Source organism: Gordionus sp. m RMFG-2023, chromosome 4, assembly GCF_954871325.1.
Source record: "Gordionus sp. m RMFG-2023 chromosome 4, tfGorSpeb1-WG-v2, whole genome shotgun sequence".
NCBI classification, from domain to species: domain Eukaryota; kingdom Metazoa; phylum Nematomorpha; class Gordioida; order Chordodea; family Parachordodidae; genus Gordionus; species Gordionus sp. m RMFG-2023.
The window spans coordinates 588,074-612,831 of NC_088778.1; the positions used below are offsets into that span (position 1 = coordinate 588,074).

The 24,758-nt window shown below is 29.5% G+C and overlaps 1 protein-coding gene across 1 annotated transcript in view; it reads left to right on the forward strand.

Moving 5' to 3' along the window:
* The first annotated feature begins 2,817 nt into the window (after nucleotides 1-2,817).
* The window catches only part of LOC135929178 (uncharacterized), a 38,753-nt gene continuing 16,812 nt past the window's right edge, over nucleotides 2,818-24,758 (forward strand). Inside the window, exons 1-5 of the mRNA XM_065465715.1 lie at nucleotides 2,818-3,098; nucleotides 13,539-14,386; nucleotides 18,651-18,722; nucleotides 23,672-23,754; nucleotides 24,635-24,731. Coding sequence (XP_065321787.1) covers nucleotides 2,918-3,098; nucleotides 13,539-14,386; nucleotides 18,651-18,722; nucleotides 23,672-23,754; nucleotides 24,635-24,731 — 1,281 coding nt within the window. The 5' untranslated portion in view covers nucleotides 2,818-2,917. The remainder of the gene's footprint in view (nucleotides 3,099-13,538; nucleotides 14,387-18,650; nucleotides 18,723-23,671; nucleotides 23,755-24,634; nucleotides 24,732-24,758) is intronic.

Genomic DNA, 24,758 nt, shown 5'->3' on the forward strand with positions numbered 1-24,758 from the left:
CTCAAAATTAGGGATCTATAAGGAATTTTGAACTCTTTTAGGGATAATTTTAATTATAGGAATATAGATCGGGTACCAATATTCTGAAGGGAATTGGCTTTAGTGTTGTTATACGGGTCGATTTGAGGGGTTTTTAAAAACGGATAACTCTATATTTTAGCCAGAAAAATATCGCCTAAAACCTCGAAAACCTTTATGGCATCTATAACCAAAATCGTTGGCGTTTTAAAAAATCGGCTCAGCCGTTTAACAACACTAATCCAGACCCTTCCCCGTCCGAAAATATTTCGGGTTGTTGTCCAAAAATCAGTCAGTCCCAGTCTGGTTTGTTTTCTCAAAATGTCAATCCAAATAATTTTAAATTTCTGAAAATGTTAACGCTCAATGATTTTTTTTTTCGTATAAATTAGAAACCATGCACATATTAAAAATTTATAAAGCACTCCTCAACATATGTTATAATACATTTTTCGGTTAAATCAGATTTTCGTTTTTTTCTACTTTAAAAAATTTTCCCTCTAGTAAATATTTAATTGCATATCGCTTAATACCCCGCTATTATTATAAAAATCTATGGCTTAATGTTAAATTAAGGATATAATTGCGAATCGTAATTGAAAAATATCAAATAATTGCGAGGTTTTTCAGGTCCCATATACATGACAATAGCGTTAATTTAATCGGATAAGTGAAAAAATAAAAATATTTTATCGTGAAAAATTATTCTCGATTTTTTTTTACATGAACTGCACCCTTAACTTTATAATACAAAAATGGTAATTTTATTAAACATTATAATCATGAGGATAAAACATCATTATTAACGTTAACCCTCAAGCAAAAAGGGGAAAATCATTGAATAATTAAGCACTACTTCATAAAGAAATTAGCGTTTAATTATAAATGTCAAGTTTCCCCAATTTACAGATTGTAAAAAAGCAAGTATGTGCACACAATTTTTTAGAAATAAACCCATTGCAACTAAAAAAGTTAGAATGAGTTGTTACCCAATGGCAAAAGTAACTTTATTGATTTGGTTTATCCAAAGCGAAGTAAAAATTTCAGCCTAAATAGGCCAGTGATGTTAGAAAACGCTATGGACCATTCAACTAAGGTAATTCAAGTTTTTATAATAAGTTTATTTATAAATTATAGGCATTCCTACTAGCAGCTGGTTGCAGAGATGGCAGAATATAAATATTCATAATGCTTGCAATGAAAAAAAAAGGACAGATATCATTAATGCAAATGAATGAAGCAAAAATTCACTTACATCTCTGATTAAATATGTTCAAAGGAATAGTATTTACAATTGTGATAAGACAGGCCTATACTACGAAATATTGTCAAAAGGCACAATGGAATTTAGTGAAAGTCAAGGAAAAGGTTTCAGTTCTATTTTTCATAAGATCTGATAAAAAGTCATATGTTGCAGGAAAATTAAAATTAAAAAACCCTAGGTGCTTTAAATATAAAATTTTTTAGTGAAATAATATTCTAACAAATGCCATTGGTTGACAACTTAAACTTTTGAAGATATCTTAAGAGAATGGGATTCCTCATTAATAAAGAAAATTTTACCGTTAACATTTAATAATATAAAATTAATTTTTTTACTAACAAATACCACATCCCTAATTCAACCTTTCGACATGGGTGCAATTAGGTCTTACAAATCTAATCATAGAAAGGGCATCCTGAGAATGGCGCACAAATATATATTGATTTCGCTTTCTTTTTAATTAAAATTAATATACAAATATTAAAATAAAAACGATATTAGGCCGGTGTTTAAAAAATAATTTAAGTGTATTTTAACTCATTAGTATCTATCTCCATATTTATTAAAAAATAAAATGTTTACAGGTTTTGAAAAATGACTAAATCAGGACATTGATATAAAATATGGGAAATTCTTCGTTGTCAGTTGGTCCATATCATCCTCCGATTTCCAACCAAATTTCATGTACATGACTTCAATAAAGCATTTTATGATTTTGGTACTTGTCACGTAACCCCATGCAAATTTTATAAGATAGAGACAAATATAACTATTGCATATGCCAGTTATTGTTTAGATAAAAGACTTTTATTTTGCGATTTATAGTTTAATTTAACTTATAGGTGACCGTTAATTTATTAATTTTAGGAAAATATAGGTTGATAGATGACGCTGTTAAAACAGAATCAGATCACTTATTTAGCTCAAATGATTTTGTTGTTATCATCAAACAAATAATTGAGAAATTCTTGATTTGACCCTAACAAAATACCTATTTGAATAATACGCAATATAATAGGAATTAAAAATTTTTTGTACTTTACATATGTGTTGTTTAGCAATAAATATTTGGCACTTGAACATTCATAGAAACATATGATAAATTAATTCACGTGATTTACCATATTTAAATGGAATAGTATTCTCTTGCCCACTCTATCAACGATATTACTTTAATTAATTAATTTATATTATACTATGTTGTAAATAAATATTTTAACTTTAGGTATTATATTAAATCTAATAAAATATAATTCGCATGAATAATAGATAACTGATCTTTATATATGATACATTATCTTAAATATATTTTTCTCTATGTAAATAATCCTTATGACATTTACGTTTAAAACTCTTATTAAAGTTGGCTATTTTTCAGTTAGTATACTTCTATGCTTGATAAATAAAAGCATAACACAGGATAATTATTTGAATAATAATAAACCAACAAAAGATGCAATTATTTCTTTTTACATTGTGAGCCCACAAAATTATGACATATTTACTGGATCAACTTTACAATTTATACAATTAAAGATCTATTATGCTTATTATATATCCCCATTGCAACAAAATATAAGAGGAAAATTATTTTTATTTTATGATAAATATGGCAAGGATGATTTTTGTGAAGTTATGCCAATATCGTTTTATCCAATCTTACTAGAAATTAATAGAAGTAAAGACACCCAATGGATTGCTTTAATTTCATACAATAATAGGTGTACTCTTGAAAAGCAAATTTCTAATATAGCCACTATATCAAACACATCAACAGTTATAATCTATCAATTAAGATCAAATGGATATTTTTCAGGTTACTTTTTTTAAAATTATTTATATTAAATTTTTAAAATAAGGGAATTAATTAAACTAGAAGTATTAAAATTTATATAATTATATTATGACTATCTTCTCTAGTATAATATAATTTATAAGAGCTTTATTTAATATGTGCCTTGAGTTGAGTAGGTAGTGTTTTATGTTAATTATGATATTTCAAAAATATTTGCTAAATTTTATTTATAATAGGCAAATAATTTCATTTTTATTTTATAATTAATATTTTACAAAAAATGATATGACAGATTTAATTTTAATTAAATAGGATCACAGATAACTAGTGTTAAATGACTCAATTTTAGCCAATTTTTAAAAACTGCCAACTAAATATTTTATCCAGGAAAAATATTACGCAAGACTGAAGATTTTGATTAGATGACAAAGGTTTGGACATCTGTTAGCTAAATCTTTAGGTATGGACAATATTTTTCTGGCTAAAATAATAAGTTAGCCATCTTTGAAAATTGGCTCATTGAGCTAATTTAACAACACTGCAAAACTATTATCACTTGTTACTTTTATGAAGGCTTGGGAAGATTTTCAAAATATATTTTGAACATAAATACAAATAAATTATTTAAAATATTGATATTAAATATTCATAAATTTTTTTTTTAAAAGTATTTCATACAAATAATATGAAAAAAATTTCCTATAAATAAATTTTTCAATTATTTAAAAGATATTTAAAAACTATTTTTTGAAAATTATGTAAATAATAATACTCAATCAAAAAGCCATAGGTATTTTTACTATAGATTTATATCCCATATGCAGAATTTTAAAAACTAATTTATTGTGCAGATATTTTGAAGGACATAATTTGGCTAAATGATGTATAGGGGATGTGAAAATTATTCCAGATGCTCTGCCAGAAAATTTTCTTTTAAGGAATAAATTCTTGATTTTTATTTATAATATTGTTTACTCATTCCTAGACCTTTGCACCAACGTATTATTCAGTGGTGGCAGCATGTGTGCATTTTTTTTGCCAACAGCGCAATACTGCTCCAATAAAACATCATTATGATAAATCAGTGTAAATTTGTTTATTATATTTATTGCTAACAAAAGTAAGCATAAAAACAAAATAAAATATGAATATAAATTTTTGTAAATGTTTATATTTAATCATCAACTTAAGCAATGCATGACAAGATAATTGAAACACTATAATGGGGATACAATGTAAATATAAATACACGAAGTGAACGTATCATTGTAGTTATCATGTAATAAAATTTTATCCAAGTTATCTGGAGATCATGAAGATCTCTTTGAATTTAAATAAGTGTTGGTGGCTGTGACAAAAATTATTTTCATAGCAAATACTGCTAAATTGGATAATTATTTCTAGTTCTTTGTATTTCAAAAATGCCAGCGCATTCAACTTATGCTTGATGTCCTAATAGGTCATATTCATGTTCTATTTAAAGATAATTAAATATAAGTGATCCCTAGTTTAAAGTATCTAGTTACAAAAATATGGTATCTGTGTCTAGATACAATTTTATAGAAGGAAGTAACGATTACCTTTAGATAATATTGTATAGTTATCTTGATCTGGTTTAAGATACTTTTAGACACATTTAGATACAATTTTTATTTTAGAAATAATAATTATATTTTAATTAAATTCATTTATTAACATGTCCAAGTTTATTACATTACGAAGACTTACCCAGACAAATTTCATTTTACGCAATGGATGACGACGAACCGGGAAATTTTATAATATAATTTAATTTATATATCTTAATTTTGAGATCAATATTAAACATCAGATTTTTTTAGGAAACCCTTAGATGACACAAATATTGATGATTAGTCTAGAAGATACTCATCAAATTTGAATAATTTTTTTTTAAAATGAGTGTCGAGATTTTAATACATTATATTCCAATTATAAAGTTGTGTAAAATTTTAGTATTCTAAGTAGACTGAACATGTCCATAGAACATAATGTTTCGGCCAACAAATGTAGTGGTTGAGAAAGTTTAGAGAATATAATAAATAGTATAAATAAATTAACTACTAATACTGTATTAATTAATATAAATACTAATTACATAATCATAATTAAAATAAGAAATTAAAATTATATATAAAAAAAATTAAAATTAAAAGATTAAAAATTAAGTTCGTAAATTCATAATCCTTCTTTTTTTTTCAAGTAAAATATTCCCGATTATATATACCTTCTTTTCCTATTCATTTGCATCGTCTTTATTCAAAAAATCTAATAATTCGTTACGTTTTTCGGTTTAACAATCGATTTGAATATTACTTCTTTTCCCTCTATTTTATTTCAAAATGATTTACATATTACAACAAGTTGTTCATTAAACCTAATTCACTAAACATTGCAGTTGGAATGATGGTTAAATATCGGCTAATTCCGGTCAAACGCGTCCCAGAGAAGCCCCGTTAAAGATAAGGCCTATTTTTCTATCAGTTTCTTTCAAAATTCGAGTGGCTATATTGTAAGAAAAACTCTCTTCAGGGTAAAAACTAGGTTTAGCGAATTTTTAGCCGACCAAAAATTGGCGTAAACGGTTAAAAATATAGTAATTACCCAAATATACTAAATACGAGTCTTTTAGGACACGCATGGTTTTTCAAAAAATTTTGATTATAACTATTTTCCACCACACACGTGGAACAATTTTTAAAATATTTACCCCCCCCCCCCCCCCCCTACTCCCTTATTTTTATTGTTGTTATTAAAGATGGGCAAAGAATTTTTTTTTCCCTTTAAATTTCATATTTTTAAAAATAGAAATTATTTACTTGTCTATTAGACCTCCCCCCCCCCCCCCTTATGTTTAATAAGTAGTAAAGTTATTTTTTTAGATTTTTTTTTAATATATATAAAAATATGCTAGCCTCAATGTGTTATTTTTAGGACCTTTGATCAATTTTTTGGGCGCGTTATTTTTAAATTTAAAAATTTTAATTAACCGGAAATGGATTCCTTCGTGTTTGGAATACCGATCTCATGAATTGTAGGCAATTTTGCGGTTAACTTTTGGGTAATTTATAATATATACGAAAAATTTTATATTGAGTTCAAAGGTTCGCGGCAAAATTATCCGAGATTCGTAAGGTGAGTAATCCAAACATGACGAAATCCATTTCCGGTAAAATCAGATTTTTAACGCGTTGACGCTGAGATATATTTATCTTAATATTTTTAACGAAAATCTTTTGAGGACGATTCTGATTAATTTTCTTTTTTAGTGAATCGGGAATTTATTGATCATGATTTTACTTGATTATTTAGGATATTTTGCCTTTGACTCTTTCTTTCTTTCTTTCTTTCTTTCTTTCTTTCTTTCTTTCTTTCTTTCTTTCTTTCTTTCTTTCTTTCTTTCTTTCTTTCTTTCTTTCTTTCTTTCTTTCTTTCTTTCTTTTTCTTTCTTTCTTTCTTTCTTTCTGAAAGAGATTGTTGGTTGTCTGTTATAAAGCCAAAATAAATATTAAAAAAAAAAGGTTTTCCTGGTATTGTCAACGTTTGATTACACCAGAAACATCAAACTGGGATTTAAAAAAATGGCGGGAAATGGAGAAGGGCCCTCCACGTTTATTGGGCAGGCCACAGTTACGTGTGTGCCCGCGTAAGAAGCAAAACGCTTACTTAAACGCCCATGGTAAATAAGATGATAGGCATAAAAAAAAGCCCATGCCCACTTAAATAAAAGTTTTGATTATTGGAAGGGTTTTGTTGGCTTTGTATTTGGCATTGTGCGAGAACCTAAAATAAAAACGTAAGATTTAAAAAAAAAAATACCAACGCACAGATGATCACCTACCCGTACTAGTTCTTATATCCGCACTTTCAAGATAATCAATAAATCCATATTTGAAAATTCATTATCCATTCATACGGAAAAAATCCTAAATTTATGTTAACAAATTTTTACTTATAATACCTAGACTGATGACGCATTCATAATAATGCATTTGGAAGCGTCTTTGAATGCATATCAGCTGGAGCCGCCATTTTGGTAACTCGTATAGTAATTATTCTCATGTTAAAAACTACCTAAATGACTTGCTTCCTCATTATCTCGATGATCAGGCTATTCTCTAGGATTAAATTAGCCTCTCGTTTAAAATTTTTTAATAATGATATGGGTAACCAAAATGGCGTCCTCAGCTGTTTTTCATTGATGTACACCTTTAATGAATGCATCGTTAGTCTAGGTATTATTTATATGTCATTGCAATGATCACGTGAATTTTTTGGATGCTTTAGAAAAGGTGTTAATCATTTCCCTAAAATTGTATCCTAAGGGCATCCATCTGTTTATCTTATTTTATTTTTTGCGAATTGAAGAATAGGAATTGAATCGTTTCTTAGAAATTTGGACCAGTCCGACATTTTATTAACGATTTGGCCTGCTTAGTGAGAGATTCTTAGAACAGAACTAGGCTAGAAAAATAAATGATATACCATTTTCGCGTTCAAAACTAGCTTTTGCTACGATCATAAATATTTTTTTTATTCTTGCAAGCCTGCTATCCATATTTGTCATCTTATCCCTGGACTATGGATGAATACCTTGGAAGAGCCTAGCTTCCTCTGAATGAATATGATTTTACCCTTACCACCAATGCACCAAATTAAACATTTACTGTAAAGAATATTTCAGTCACGATATATTACTAGAAATTGCTAACGATACAATATTAAACGTCTTTTTTTTTAAAGAAAATCTCTAGTAGACCAGTCATCAGCCACTTCCCTTCCTACCCCCCCCCCCTCCCCAGATCATATAATACAACCTTTTTACGGTTAGGTTAGTTTTTGAATTTTTTTAAAATTATTTATTTAATCATTTATATTAACTTTTTTTTGGCTAATTTTATATATTTTTTATTATCATTTTCCAGTACATTAATTTTAATTTTTTTATTTTTATGTCTAAAAAAAATACCTTATTTTTTTGTTTTTTTTTGGCTTAAAAAAGTGATAGAAAATTCCAACTTTTGTTCCTCAAGTTAAAAATAGTGAAAGTAAATTAAAAAAAAAAACAAAATTAAAATTGACATTTTAATAAAAAATGGCGGAAATTTCTAAAACGATCAGCGACATGGAACGGAACTTTGAGTAAATTCATAGCGGGAACGGGATCGGAGCGTGTATTCCTTCCGGAATCTTTCCGGAAGTGTCCTGACATTTTATATAAAATTTATTATTTATAAGTTTTTTTTATTTTCTAAATCCATACAAATGGTACACCCTGAATATTTTTTTTTCTCCGATGAAGATTGGAAGACTGTAGAAAAATGGTGGCCTCCTTAGAGCCCTTAAAGGGAGCAAGCTTGATGCTTCACAAAGGGAGCATTTTTCCAGGCGACTTTATAAGTCAATGGATTCGAATGTAAAAGAATGCTTCAAAGAACTAATTCCCTGTTATCACAAGCTCGATTCCAGCTCTCAATGGAAAGGGAACAAAAATGCTAACGAATTAATTTAATTTATTCTTCCTTACACCTAGAACCTAGGTTTAAATCTCTTATGAACGAAGAGAAAAATGATATAGCCATAAATCATTTATTGGCTACGTGGGAACACAATAAAGATTTTTTAAGGATGAAGATTTTAAATGTAATGAAGTAATACGGATAAATCTTCCGAAGGAAGGACAAGAATATGATGTTTTAGAAACGTTTCTAAGATCCAAGGATAAAAAAAAAGAAAAACATAACAAAGCTTACAAAAAGAATTTTCAAGCGTCGTCCACATGAATCAAAAAGATTTGCTAAATTACCGGGAATTCAATAAATAGAAAAGCCTATTCTGTATGAATTGGCCAGAATAGTGTCAGCAATTCCATGTGTCCAGGAAAGTGTTGAACGCTGTTTTTCGACACTCAAATTTATACTAACCCCACGCAAAAAACCAATATAGGTGATAATCCTCTAGGAAAATATTATTATTGCTTCGATGTAATATTTGATTCGTTTAATGATTAAATAAAGATTAATTAAAATGTGAATATTTAAAAAATAATATATTTAGAGACATTTCTAAGAACGTTCCGATAGGTGGAACGGAACGATGGAACGGAACCATTTTTTGACCGAAACTGGGAACGGGCTCAAGATGCCCTTGCTCCAGTTCCCTGATGATGTATATCAAAATCGCGAATTGATTATTTATTTTATTATCCATCTGGATTGGCTGCCTTTCTCTAAATCCATGAAATTTAGATTTTAAAAAACAAAACGAACACTAATGGAATAAGTTACCCTCTAGCGGAAAAAATAATAATTCCTTGTTGTAAATTTTTGAAACCTTTTTTTACAACTATTTTTGTATCAGAAACCGGAAATTTTAGGTGAGTATCGGTATCCATTAAAAATTCAAATAGTATATGCGCATCGAGAATGACGTCATTCAATTTCTTTTTCTAAAATTATGACGTTTCGACTTAATTGGTGTTAATGTCGATGTTAGAAGTTTCAGAGATAAGATGAGAATAATTTTTAGATAAATTTCTAGAACTTTTCAAATTAAAAAAAAAATAATTATGCAATATAATACCAATAACCGGATGTCGGATTGACTTCCAAAAAGTTGTATCATTACATTCAATAAGTATAATCCGACTCGGTCTACAGATGCGGTGCCTACCTAAGAAAATCTGTTAGTCGAAGAACGAGTTCCTTCACCAAGCAAAACCTATTCTAGCGTGAAAGATTTTTATCTACTAAGAACCAGGTAAAAAAATCTTCTACAAACCAGTGCAATGAATTTACTCATAATTAATAACTGATTACTAGCATAGATATTTATTTTTTTCATATCAGCCTTTAACCTTCACCACTCAAAAAATATAATATAATATAATAATAATTAATCCCCAATTTATTACATTATAGTAAAATTAAATACGAATTGTAATATTTAACCTAAATCTTTTCCAAAACTTAAAATTTTTTTTTTGTATATTTTAATATTTATATATAAAAGAAAATGTAATTAGAAAAACGTTTTATTATTTAAGCAAAAAAATAATATAATAATAAATTTAATAAAATCGATTTACAATTGACAAATTATTATCAATTAAATATTGATAATTATTTTGTCATCTATTATATAGTGCCCATTTTTGAATAAAAACATTCAATAGAGTCAGCGATACACCGACGGATACCCATATCGGTTTGGACCGGATACTGATATCAACGTTGCGGCCGGGTAAGGATCGGGCTGCGGCTTGGTGCTTGTTTTCGGGCCGGCCCCAACCAATCCCGCGGGCCACGTAGTCACGGGGGATTTGATCAAAAGAGGCAAAAGAGGCGGATCAGAATTGTTTTTTGGGCGACTTTGCCCTCAAGCCCTCATTGCCCCGGCCTTCGTCATGACCCCCCCCCCAACCCCTCTGTTAAAAATTATGATTAGATATTAATGTTATTGATTTGCCCCGTGGTAATTTTATATTCGTTTTTTTTTTAAAAATATGTAATATTTTTGCGTCATTTTCGTTGAAGCGATAATTTTAACGTCAGCGCCAATGTTTCGTGTTTTATTTCAAGATTCTTTTCGGTATAAAGGATCTTAGATACAGATACCAGTATCTTTACCTATGAGTGCTTTAGCCAAGTGTAAACGAAACTTTACGATTAAAAATTGATTGAAACACTTATATTGAAAGTTTTTTCCCCTGTTTACCTATTATTTTAATTCGTTTGGTAGGCAGGCAGTATGAAGGAATAAGTTATATGCAAAACAAATCATATCGGAATAGAAAATGTAGAACTAAATATCTGGTTGGTTTGAGCTAATATTTAGCACCTTATTAATTACCCAATCAATTTATGAGAACCACAAAAAAAAGAAAAAAGCGAATTATAAGTAAAAATGGAAATTAAAAGCTTGACGCCTGCGCCAGGTTTTTGGAAACACCAATTCTTTGAGTTATTCCAAAGAATTAATAATGTGCGGTTTTTTTGCTAAATTCTGTTTGGTAGATGGTGGGCATTATGCCAGAACGGAGATGATAAAAGGTCTAGATATTCTGGTTCGCGTTAATATCTTGCGCCGTATTGATTAATTCTTCGACCAATTTCACTGGTCACAAAAAAATAAACGGAAATAACAAGCCAAATAAAAAGTGTGAAAACTTCTAGAAGAATTAAATACTAAATTTATATCAATGGGTATTTATTGATTGGCATCGTACTAGAAGGCAAATTTTTGAAGCACTGAATATCTGCATGAACCAATAAGTGTTGCCTGATTAGTTCATTTTTTTTCCGACAAAAGCACGAAATATGTCAACCTTTTGAATATTAATTATAAGCGTCTGTGGGAAGCGTCCCATTTTTTTAAAAAAAATAATAATTATTTTTAATATAATTTTCGCACAAATTTTTTACGCGAAAATTCGATTAATTTGTATAAAATGGAATGTGTCTGTCTATAAATAGTATTATTTATTGACAGATCACCCAATTTTTTTTATCTTCTAGATATCAATATAAAAGTGTTACTAGTGAGATGAAAAATTTAATCATATTTTCCATAAGGAAGGTTTCAATCCCATCCTACCCCTTGCTACGCCACTGCTTATGCCCATGACAATTAATACTAACCTGGACGGCCGATTCATTTAATTAAAAGTATACGTACATACGTCAGTCGGTAGTCAATATCATTGGCTGGAGTAGACGCCATTTCGAAATACCTTTTAATGGCGGTCTTAAATGTATGTTCACATTTTTTTTTTGATGCTTAATTCGTCTGCCATTCAAAGTTAAGCGACAAAAAATTGGGATTTATAAATTGTCATATTTTTAGTGGGGTTTTATTTTGATAACGGGTCCTAAATCAACGTGCTAAATGAATGAATTATTGAGTAAAATTGGCCCATCATTTTTCTTATTTTTTTAAATATACGTCATCATTTCGGAGCAAATTTATCGTGATACAATCGTGATCCGTGAGTGATCGCGACATTTCACGCCATTTTTTCCGTGTTCCGCCAACTCGGTCCACGCGGCGACCTTCCCCCTTATGGTATAACAATTTAACATTTTATGGCAAAGCGAAAAAATAAATAATCCATAAAAAAATGGAGATAGAGATCGATAACCGTGTTTTTGTTTTCGTCTTATTTCCGAAACACCATAAAATTTATTCAAGGTTACAAAATAAATTTTCTTTGTCGATAATTGTCGATAATTTGTTGAACAAAAAAAAATGGCGACATATAAGTGTAATTAATCACCCCCTCGCCCCCCCCCCCTCTCTCCATCTTTTTTTTTCTGAAAATAAAAAAATGAAAGCAGCTTTTGAATAAATTATTCTATTGAAGAAATCGTAACACGTATTTAATTTGTTTAAAGGGATGCAGGTGCGAACGTCAGGAAATAATTTTTTATATTATGTATGAGAAACTTATATAATATGACTCTGACAGTCGACGCCGTTCACGTGATGGGAAATTCTGGGACATCTACTCCGTGGGAGGCATCAAAATGAAGGGGAAGAAGATAATTATGATCAATCATAATTTGGATAAAATTAGGGGGAAACAGGGGGGGGGGTAGGTAGTTTTGATTGTTAGGAAAGGTTATAGAAGAGTATAAATTTAGAAAGGGGTAAAATCGTCATTGTATTAGGGGGTGTAGAAGTCCCTATCCTGTAAAGTTCGATCAGCTCAAGGGTAGATTCCGGCTGTTTACAGGGTGCAGGCCATAGTGTAGTGACACCAGCCCATCTTTGGAATCCGCATTGCTAGAACATCTGACGCGTAGGACTTTTTAGATAACACGGGGCGTTACGCTTAGTTTTGAGATCTGGTGCGTAAAGCCTATTACTTTAATAGCGATCAATAATTAAACGAAATAAATAAGCCACACAATTAACATCAAAACAATATTAATATTATACAAGATTTAGATTAGATTATTATTTCATCTTAAAACATTATATTTTTAAAATATTTATTTACACATTTTCGCACATGAAGGATAGAATGGGAATAACAATGATTTATAAAAAATATCGAATATATATTTTAGTTTAGAGATGCTAATCTTCTCAATTCTTTATGTTCTTTCTTTTAATTATGATAAGACGTAACCTTTTAAAAAATATGATTTTATATTTATTTTAAAAAATGTTTACGAATAAATTCGTCTGCTTCATCTGATCACGAAATAATCATAACAATTTTAATTTTTTTAAAAATAAACATGATCGGTGAATACATCTTTCATTATAATTTTTTTTGAAATGTTTTGGAGCTGCCAATAAAATAAATGGTAAACAATTATTTTTTTAGTAGATATATTTTTCATTTCATTTTATTTTTAATTAAATTTATTATTTATATTTAAATTTTTTTTAAATAATAAAAATATTGAATCAATAATCTCATTTTTTTAAAAATAGATTCCGATAACCAATTTTACTTCACACCACCACCTATTCTCCAACAACAGCCATTATCTCATCATTCCATCGTTCCAGGGCTGATTGATTCCCGTGAGAAACCGAGCTCACAAAATGATTCTCCATATCCCTCATCTCTCGGCAAACTGAATATTTCGAGGCAAAATTCGCCTAAAGATTCCAATGTCGTTCAACAGGACAACGGTGATTATAAAGCTAATATGACCGTATTATATATCCCCAGCCTGATAATTGGCTCCCAATATATGACGGACTTGATCTCGGCCGCCTCCCTCAAATTGTCCGCCAACGTTACCAAGATATCACCCCAACCCTCGAACGATTTAAGGTTTCTTCTGGAAGGTGCCCACCCATCTTCCTCCATTTCGTATTCTTTCCAATCGGTTAACGACAAAGATCATCTCGATACTTTCCAACGGGAGAATAATGAAACACCCTTATTTCCCGCTAATCGACACGTGGCCGGCGTCAGAAACAGACCACCCGTCATTGTCGGCTCGAGCTCGACCGGTGGAGACCAGGTCGATTACTATCCTTACTACGCCTACAATTACGTCAACAATCTCAACTCGGACCGTAACTCGGACATGAACGGTCTAAGGGATCGAGAGATCCCTTACAAACCCGGGAATCTTTCCACCTACCCTTACAAACAAAACTCGTACCATCACCATAACAACCAAAACACTTCAAATACCTACGTTAGTCGAACGTCCATCTTGTTTGTATCCATATCTTTCATCGTTCTCATGATAATTTCGCTGGCTTGGCTCGTGTTTTACTACGTACAACGGTTTCGGTACGCCCACGCCAAGGATCAATTGGCGGTAAAATATTATTTTGTTAGTTGGGGAGGGGACATTTTCTTTATTAAATACATTCTATTTAAATAAGCAAATTTTAGCTAGGTCTCGTGTGGGGGAAAAAGCTATAAAAGAAATCAGCTGATTTGTTAATTTTTTTTATCGGATTTAAATTTCGCGAAATCCTACATACAAGGAATGAAATAATATTAGAAGGGAAAAAAAAAGAAAATAAGTTCGTAAGTTTTTTTTTTTTGAAACCTTAATTCTAATAACGATTCTTGTTTAACAGACGAATAAATCGTGGTCTAGTTAATCACGTGATTTTTAATATAAAATGGCTTCCTTACCAAAACAAAATTCTTGAAATACGATACGATACAAATTAAAATTAAATAACTGACCATATGTTTTCTCTTCTTAATAAGAGGCCATCCCGATCGATAAATAAGAAAGAAGGAAAACTTTTTTTACACAAAAAAAAAATAAAGCTGAATATCTTATTCCACAATTTAAATATTTAATATTCTCTTGGTTCCTAAATCTTTTAGTTATTTTCGGGATTCAAACTGTTAGTGATTAATAAGAAATTGTTGAATATAGTAAAATAAAATTTTTCCAACATTTTTGTAATCTATTTAATTAGCGTTTTAGAACCTGTATTAGAAGTAATAGGTTCCCAAGAAATTTTTCCGATGATTCTTACTCTAAAATTCTGGATTATACACCATCCCTGTTACTAGCGTTGGGTAAATCACCTGACTTTATCAGCCGACTCCATAACGGCTTAATTTTACCCTAGATATCTATATCTTTAAGCCGAGACTCGGGCCGCATTCAAAATGGGATCCGATCCGACATGATTTAACAGCTGATCGGTTTTTAAATCGGTTTATTAGAATCGATTTTTCTTTATATTAAAACCAATATTTTTTAGGTTATTATCGTGTATAGAATTAAAATTGATCTCATAAACTAGATTTAAAAAAATCAATCAGCTGATTGAATGCCATTTTTTTGGCTAAGAGCTTGGTTGAGTCCTAAAAAACGATAATATTGAGAATTAGGGAGTTTAAAATTTGGGACTAGAAATAAATAGGTTTCCGGTTGTGATTTTGTAAAAAAAAAATTTTTTTGAAGAGCAAATTCCTATTCCTATCCAGCTCTGGTTCTAGTTTCATTTCCGTTTTCCAAACAATTCAAAAATTTTTTTTTTGTTGGCGGTTTATTTTTCTTTTTTGAAATTCGAAAAAATTTTTTTTTTGTATATAATATTCGAATTTTTTAAATTTTAAAATAGCGTTTAATTAAAGCAAAATTTTGGCATTTCCCCTTGGTTCAATTTTTTTTTGAAATTAAATATTGTATATAAAAAAAAATATATAATATATATATAAATGAGTTGAAATTGCCAAGGTTATTAAAAAAAAAATATTATTTTATCAAAAAATCGAAGCCAACTAGAGGTATAAATTATTAAAAATTTTACCCTAATTGGGTTAGTTGGACCGGATAATCTTTCCGGTTCGGTTAGGTCGGAGTTATTATCCTCTAACCCCCCTCCCCCCCCCCACTTCCTTCATTCGCAGTCATCTCGAATTGGCGGGTTTTTGCCCTTTCCCTATAAAAATAAATAAATAATGCAGTCATTTAAAAATGAAATTCGGTTTTGATTTTGGAGGGCCGGTTAGAATATACGGAATATTTGACCGTTATTTGTCATTATTCGGATACGGTCCAAATAGGTCCGGTGTAGAATCAGATGGAGGCGGCTTTTTTTTGAAAGAATAAATCATCTTGGAATGGATTTCGTGACAATCACACGCCACACGTCATAACCAAGCCCTGATTTCAATAAAAAAATTTTTTTTATCAATGGTCATAGATGTTATAGCGAGACCATAAAAATGAGATTTTAACTCTTTAGCATTTATTAATTTCTGTGAAATAATGGGGGTTCAAAGGTACAAAAATCAACTCCCTTTTTATTTACTTTTCTTGGTTATCAGATCGCTTCGTGAACTAGATATGAAAATATAAGGGGTAGAAATTTTTTTTTAATGATATGTCATATGCCCAATTCAAAAATAATTTCGAAGGACTAATATTGCACCTCAATTTTTTTTGAATTATTTTTTAGTTCGAAATTTATGGAGTCAGCATGGATTCAAAGAATGTAAATCAAAAATATAGATGACGTTAAATTTATATATTTAAATGAGAGTTAATATATTATATATTTTTTAAAATTATTTAAAAATCATTTGTTGCATATATTTATATATTATTTTTTTTTAAAATCTTATTAACGAAATTTCTGATTTTTTCTTTACCATATTTTTTCATGTTGTTTTAGGTGAAACCTAGAAATAAATTTAGACGAGATTTTTTTTCCCAGAATATATAAGTTTGGGGAGTTAATGGATTAACTAAGGAAAGGATATTGGATTTTGGTTAAATTTAAAAGTATCGTCGAAAATAGGAAATTCAAAAGGTGCTGACGCATCATTGGGTTATAGAAATTTTAGTTTTACCCATATGATGTTTTTCATATTTATCGAAAAATGAATTCTGATCACCATTTATTATGATATTAAAGCTCACATGCGATGCGAAGAACTTTAATATGGCATGTTCCCGATTTCATATTTATAGACACCTGAATATGATTTGGTTTTTTTTTGATTGATGGCATAACAAGTAGGGATTTTTTTTGAGTCCTATGATCTTTATTTGTATTGGATAAAGCGACGCGGGTTTGAAAGTATGATTTTTATCTGGCCTTTGAAGATATAGCTCCGCTTTATACTGCCTCCATTGTCACCGCGGACATTTTTCACGTGACCTTTAAAAACAGGCCACTTAGATGCAATGTTTCTGGATCCCCGGTAGAAAGAAGTCTCTCATAATTTTTGGCTTTAACCTTAAATTTACCGATTGAAAGTTTTGTTGCAAGGATTCAGTGCACAAAGCCCTAAATTCAGGTTTTCTAACTTTTCTCCATTTTTTTTATTTCGGAAAATTTAAACCCCCCCCCCCCACCCCTTCCTTATCGTAACTAGCGAATCAAGTTTCTAATAGTTGATTTTTTGCACTCTTGATCCTTGTTATTTCAAGAAATATGGAAGCTGAGGAAGTTAAGATTTCGTGTTTGGCTCAAACTATAACAGATAAACCATTCTAATTTTTAAAATCGAAATTGGTCGGCCCCGAAAATTCTTTTCCTTTATTCACGAGGATGGCAGTATTCGATCATAGATTATTTTTATATTGAAAACGCTATATAAACCCATTTCCGGATTCATGAAAATTTTGAACAGCTTTCGGTTCTTGCATTCGACTCCGTTCTCGGGAATCTTAATTGCTTTTATCCCGGTTACTTTTTAACGGTCGTAAATGATGGATTTTAGTCGACAAATCAGCTGTGGCTGCAAAATCCGAGCTTCACACCTCGAGGACCTAGCCTATTTTACCCCGATATTGCAACATTCATTTAAGAATCCCAAAAAATTTCTGCCCCATTATGCTTCCGGTTTTTAAATCCGAGCTCGACTTTGGACCGACATTTTTTATGGAATTGGCTCGCTAAATTAGTGCCTATTTTTAAACGGGTAACTCGATACTTTTAGTCAAAAAAAAATTATTGCCTAAACCTCAACTTCTACGAACAAAATTTCCAAGCTTCCCTAATATCTTCTAAGAACAAAATCTTCAAGCTTCCCTAATATCTTCTAAGAACAAAATCTTCAAGCTTCCCTATATCTTCTAAGAATAAAATCTTCAAGCTTCCCTAAAATCTTGTACGGATAAGAACGGCTCAAAACGAGTCGTTTAGCAACAACCACGCAAAAAAAATATATAAAATAAAATAAATTATTGTCACCTATTTTAATTAAACACTTATCGATGGTGACAAGGGCAAAATTATAGAGAGAGAAAAAAAGTCAATAATTTTTGCTATATTAAAAATATTATTTTTTGTGTTCAATGATTTTTCTCTTTTTTTTTAAAAAAAAAAAATAGTTTAATAAGTTGATTTTACCATAAAAATACAATGTTATTTGCCTTTTATAAATGTAAAAAACTTTTATATAAAACAAATATTAATATAAAAAAAAAACATTATAATTTTAAAAAGAAAAAAAAAAACTAATTTTCCCCATATATTCGCGAAAAATTTTAAGGAGGTCAAAAAATAAAATTATTTATACGAAATATCATTTATTTATTTTAACATTATATATATATATATATAAAATATATATAAAATTATGATTTATTTATATAGAAACGTTTGAATTCCGCCGCTAAAAAGGCCCTCGTCAAAATCCCGCTCAGGACCGTCAAAACGGACGATAAAGTTTTTATATAAATATATTTTATTCGGGTTTTTCCTCGTATGCCATTTTTTTATATATGTATTGATTTTATCCCTATAGGCAAAGCGTAATTTTAAATTTTTTGAAGTTAAAAACTCAGTATTTCTTCCAGAAAAATATTATGCAAGCCTGAAGATTTTGCTCATAGAAGGAACGAAGGTTCTGACATATAGTATCGAAATCACGAGGCTTAGGCAACATTTTTCCGGCTAAAATAGTGAGTTAGCCGTTTAACAACACTAGTAAAAATAAGCAATGTTCAAAAATATTGTGACTAAAATAAAGATTGATTTATGATTAATCTTTAAAAAAAGAAATTTTTGATATAATATTGTATGTATTAAGAGAATTTAACCTTTATGGTAGTGTAACAAACTTTGATATTAATTTATAAGCATCGAATCACGAGATTCGAATTGGTTCGCAACCATTTTAGCGATTAGGGTCAGATTCGAATAGAGAATTATTTAACAGTATTAAAAATACCGGTTTAGAGGCTCTCTTCGGTTCGGTTTGGATCCCTATTTTTTATGTCAAACAAAGCCCTATAGACCCCCCCCCCCATACCTACCCCAAGCCGAACACTCTCAGACCGCACTCTTGGTGGCTAAAATATAAAATCGTTTCGCGATATTACCTTCGCGTAAAAAGTATTTCGCGATAAAAATTTCGCCGAATTGACCCTAATATACGGTTAAATTCTTTAGCATTAAAAAATTCTTGATCATTTCAAAGATGGAAAGTTCTATATGTCTATTTTTTTTTTTACAAAATCCATAACAGCTGAGCAGCGCACAGATAAGTCCACGGAATTGTACAAGATTTCTGGGCCCCTGGTGGGGGGGGGTGGTAAAAAAATTCACTGTGTCGCCCCTCCCTATCCATAATTAGGATTCTATAATAATTCAATTTATTTTGTAATTTTAACGATTTATTTATTTAACCCCGATAAACTTTTTCGATAAATTAATTAGACAAATTTGTATTTTTATATTTATTTTTTAATATTAAAAAAAATAAATAAAATAATTGCAAATTTTTAAAAGAAGATAATTTTTCCACTTTGAGCATATTCCCATTTTCCTTCTTTAACGGCTGGGGAATGAATTATCAAACTTGCCTATTTCGAACGAGACGGATAAATAGTTTTGACGATTCCAATTCAAAATACGAAAATAACAGATTTATTAATCGTAATTTTTTTTAAAAATGTCCTTACGGACAATTTTTATTATTATACAGTATAGACAGAAAGAAAGAAAGAAAGAAAGAAAGAAAGAAAGAAAATTCAATCCATAAATTATAAATCAATCAAATAAAATTTTAAATTAGTTCGGCAACGATATAAGGTAAAGAAAGGTTTACGCGGGAAATAATTCCCCCGGGAAAATAAAAATCGTCAATCATAATTACCACCAAAATTTTTTTTAAAAAATTTTATTAATTTAAAATTTTTAATATCTTAAAAAATGACGATTTTTTTTCAGGATGTAAGATTTCCATTCTATTCTTCCCTTTTTTCCTGCCTGATTGAATGTCAATTCAAAATATATAAAATAAATTTGGGAAAAATAAAATAAAATAAGATAATGAGGAAATGAATATGAGTAAATAATATATTTCGGAATCATCTTAAATATTTTTTTTAAATTTATTTTGCAATAAATTAAGAATTAAAATGTTTTTTGGTGAATATTTAGTGAATATTTTAATTTAATGCATAACATTACGCTCTTAAAATCATGCCCCGGGGTTGGTTCGGTCCCAAAAAATTCGATTATAAGCAGTTTTCTAATTCAAATATATATATATATATATATATATATATATAAATTATGCGACTTCAAAAATTAATAATTATATTAAAATATTTTAATTTTTTAATAATAAGACAAATTAATTAATTTAATTATCTCTAAATTTTGTTTAAATTATTTGAAATTGCGAAGTAAGAATGACAAATTGATTTTCTTCTTAAAAATATTAGTCAACAACGCCATTTAAGATATAAAATAGGTGTATTAAGGGGGGGATAAGACAAATATTTTTTTTAAGAAAAGTTTAATATTATCAATAAAATTTCAACTGTTCCAAACCCTTCATAGTATCATACCACCATTTTATTTAATTTAGTATTTTGCCTGATGACCCTTTAATAAGGTTTTTCTTCGGCCACTGATAATTTGGCGCTAGTGGCACGGCCAGAAAGGATATAATCGTAATAACAATTAATTCGAAACCTTCCAAGTCAAAATATTTAGCCAAAATACTATGATAGTTTTAAAAACTTGACAAGTTTTGATTCGTTAGTTCGTAGTTTTAAAGCAGGGATCGAAAATCTTAGTGATTTCGGATTTCTGCTCTTTGAAATTCTAAATAGCACGATTTTATAGAGTTAAATAAAGCATACCCAACTCCCAACCTCTATTCAAGAAACGGGACACAGTTTAAAGGCTTCTTTTTTTTTAGTGGATCTATCTTGTCTTCTGTCTACCTAATAAATTTCTCAAATATTTTGCTAAATGATTTATTAAAAAATAATAATAATAATCTTAAACATTTTTATATTTTATTATATATTAAATTTTAGAGATTAATTTTTTTTTTTAAATAAAAATAATTTTAATTTTTATATTTATTATCTTTTTATAATTTTGATTTTTTTATTTATTATCTTTTTATAATTTTAATTTTTTTATTTATTATATTTTTATAATTTAATTTTTATCTTTATATATAAATTGTGATAATCAAAAAAAGTTTTTATGCTTGCTTGAATTTTCTTATAAATTTATTTTTTTTGGATGTTTTTAGATGCGAAAATAAGATATTGAGTTTTGGGGGAATATTTAAAGTCGCTAAAATTTAAAATTTAACAAAAAATGATAACGATGACTAATAAGAACCAGTCGTGCAGAGGACGAATATTTCGGTCCGGACACGATTGAAAAAAAAATAATTTTCTCATTTTTTTTCCCTGCCTGCTTGCATATATTTAAAATAGATTTGGCAACATCTTTGTGAAAATGATTTAAATGTGCAGGAGAAGCAAATTATCACGTGATTTTTCGAATTTTTTTAATAATAGGTCTTTGAAAAATTTTTTAAATTTTACTATCATTTTTGGTCGCTTACCATTTTACGGTCCGTTTTGTCCTGGTCCGAACTTGCCCTTACCCGAGTTTCCCGGGAATTCCTTGTATTTTATAACATTTTTTTTTTCATATGGGAGAAAAATTGTAGTTTGATTTCCCGGAAATCCGCTTTATAAATGGTTCCTTGTCATTATTTGGCGGTCACTTAAGTTGGATGGATATCGCTGAAGCTTCGCTATCACCGATTCGCATTATCGTTATTTAGGCCACCTCCTATCAATCAGTTTGTTTGTATTTTTACAGTTCAAAAGGCACATTTTATAAATTTTAGTCACCTTTCTTTCTACTCGTCATTGTAATTTCTACCGTTATTTATCAGCCACTCGAAGGGTCTAACCTGCTATCTCCTCTTTTCGCTATAAATCATATTTGTAAGAAACCGCCTGGTGTATCTCTCCTGATTTCTAGGTGAAGTTACAGGAGATCTCAAAGCTCTAACACTGGTATGATAGCTTGTTATCACATTTTTTAACCCTGCAAATTCTCCATATATTTTAGAAATCACTTTTCTACATCCTCGTATCATTTTGTTTATTTTTTTTAAAAACTTGACTTTATTTGTATCTTTTAACATTACTAAGACATTTTTAAACTTATTATGATTGGGCTTCTTGTATTAGGTACATAACGTAAATAAAAACTTTAGACCCTCCCTCCTCCCGATGTTTAAAATGAAACTGAATATATACATTGAAGTAAGAGCCAAACTCCCCCCCCCAGTCTTAGAAGTCGGGCGAGCTTTGAACTAGTTTAACAATTTTAATCAGGTTTAACTCGGACCGAAAAAAATAATTAGCGCGTAAAGAATGGATGGGTTATAAAATATAAATCATAAAAATTTAAATCTTGAGATATAATTTTGCTACCAACAAAAAAAAACGTAAAATTATCCAAAATTTTAAAAAAAATTTTTATTCATTTCTTTGGCACTTTTGTAATTTGATTGACTTCTTTCTTTCTTTCTTTCTTTCTTTCTTTCTTTCTTTCTTTTCTTTCTTTCTTTCTTTCTTTCTTTCTTTCTTTCTTTCATATTTCAACACTTGATTCGTGTGTTCAATTTTCCCAGCTATTTAATATATATTAATTTTTTATTAAAAATTATAAAACTTAAATTTTGGATTGATAAAAGCTATATATATATTTTTTTTAATTTTAATTAAATCGATATTTTTTTGGTTTTTTTTTCCAATTATTCTTCTTTTTAAAAGTTAGATTATTCGAAACTTTATCTTTTAAATTCCAGTAGGAAAGTAAGAAAGAATGATTGAAAGAAAACGAGAAAGATTTTTCGTAATAATCATAATAATCTTTTTTTTTTATACGCGAGGAAAAAGGAAAATCAAGTAATTCTATACCAAAGCCTTTTATAAGAAAAATTAATTAAATATTGTAGAGCGTTAATTGATTGGCGGGCGTCACAAATTTTGTGTGTGTATCCTTAGGACTTGTACTTTTATATAATTAAATATAGTAAATTTTGGGATAATGAAAAGACAAAGTTTCCTTTTGTTGAGGCATTAGCCTAGCAAAACTGTCAATCAATCCGAATTAGAGGCGAAAAAAAATTTGCCCGCGAAACGCTTCCACCAGCGTGAAGAGAGGCGTATAAGGCAACTATCGATTAACGGAGTTGGGGAGGGGATGGGTGTTTAGAATTAATCTAATATAATTTTTTTTAAACTCATTATAAAAGTTTTTAAATTGCGATAATCTTCGTCACCCTTTTATATATATATGTATATATAATTTAAAATAAAAAATACTATGTATCACAGGCTACCGGTCCCGATTCTGACGCATGCGCAGTTTGTATCGAAGGATTTAAGCCTAACGAAATTGTCAGGGAATTGAAATGCGGGTAAGAAATGAAATATTACAGAATATTAAAAAAACGAATGAAACACAAAAAAAACAAACAAAATTTGTAATAAAATTGGTATATTAAATTTTTCACAAGAATTGTAGTGGTAAGTTTTTTTAAAAAACAGAAATATAAAACGTTTTTTATGTTTGTTTTCGGGTTGTCGATAAAATGTCTATAAAAAACATCCGGAATTTAAAAATCTTCATAGATTTTTTTGCAATCAGGCTATAGTTAGCCCCTTAGCCCGTGTCCCTAACTTGTCTTATTTCTTGATTCTATTCAAAGAAGCATAAACTGGGCACAACTTTTTTGGTTTTTTGACTCATGGGTGACGATATCTTTAAAATAGCATGAGAGGGTGGGTATGCTTATTCCCTATTTTAAATCTGAAAATCGTTTTTCAGAACAGTCATTTAGAATAAGGAAGTTTTTTTAAAAAGAAACAAGTCCGGAACCAGTGCGGTTAAACGGCTCCATTCGAGCCGGTTTTTTAAAATCGGCTAACTCAATATTTTATCCAGATGAATACCGGTTTTTTTAAAAACGGCTAACTCGATATTTTATCCAGATGAATATTACGCAAGCCTGAAGATTTTGCTCATAGATGACCCGAAGGTCTAAACATTCGATAGCGAATCTCGAGGCCTAGGCAACATTTTTCCGGCTAAAATATTGAGTTAGCCGTTTTTAAAAACGGATCAAAAACGGGCGGTTTAACAACACTAACAACCGATAACACACTTATTCATTTTTTTTATAGAGACCTTTGAAAGTATTTTTAAAAAATCGGTCCAGCGTGACGTGGACTAAACTTGCCCCCACTCTGTGTGTCTCTTTTTTTTTTAAAGTTCATTTATTTATATTTAATTCGCAGCCACTATTTTCACAAAATATGCGTGGATACTTGGTTGCTGCTACAAAGATCGTGTCCAATCTGCAAACTGGATATTCTAGAGGCCTACGGTTTAACGGTAATTTTTACAAACTTTTTATTGGAG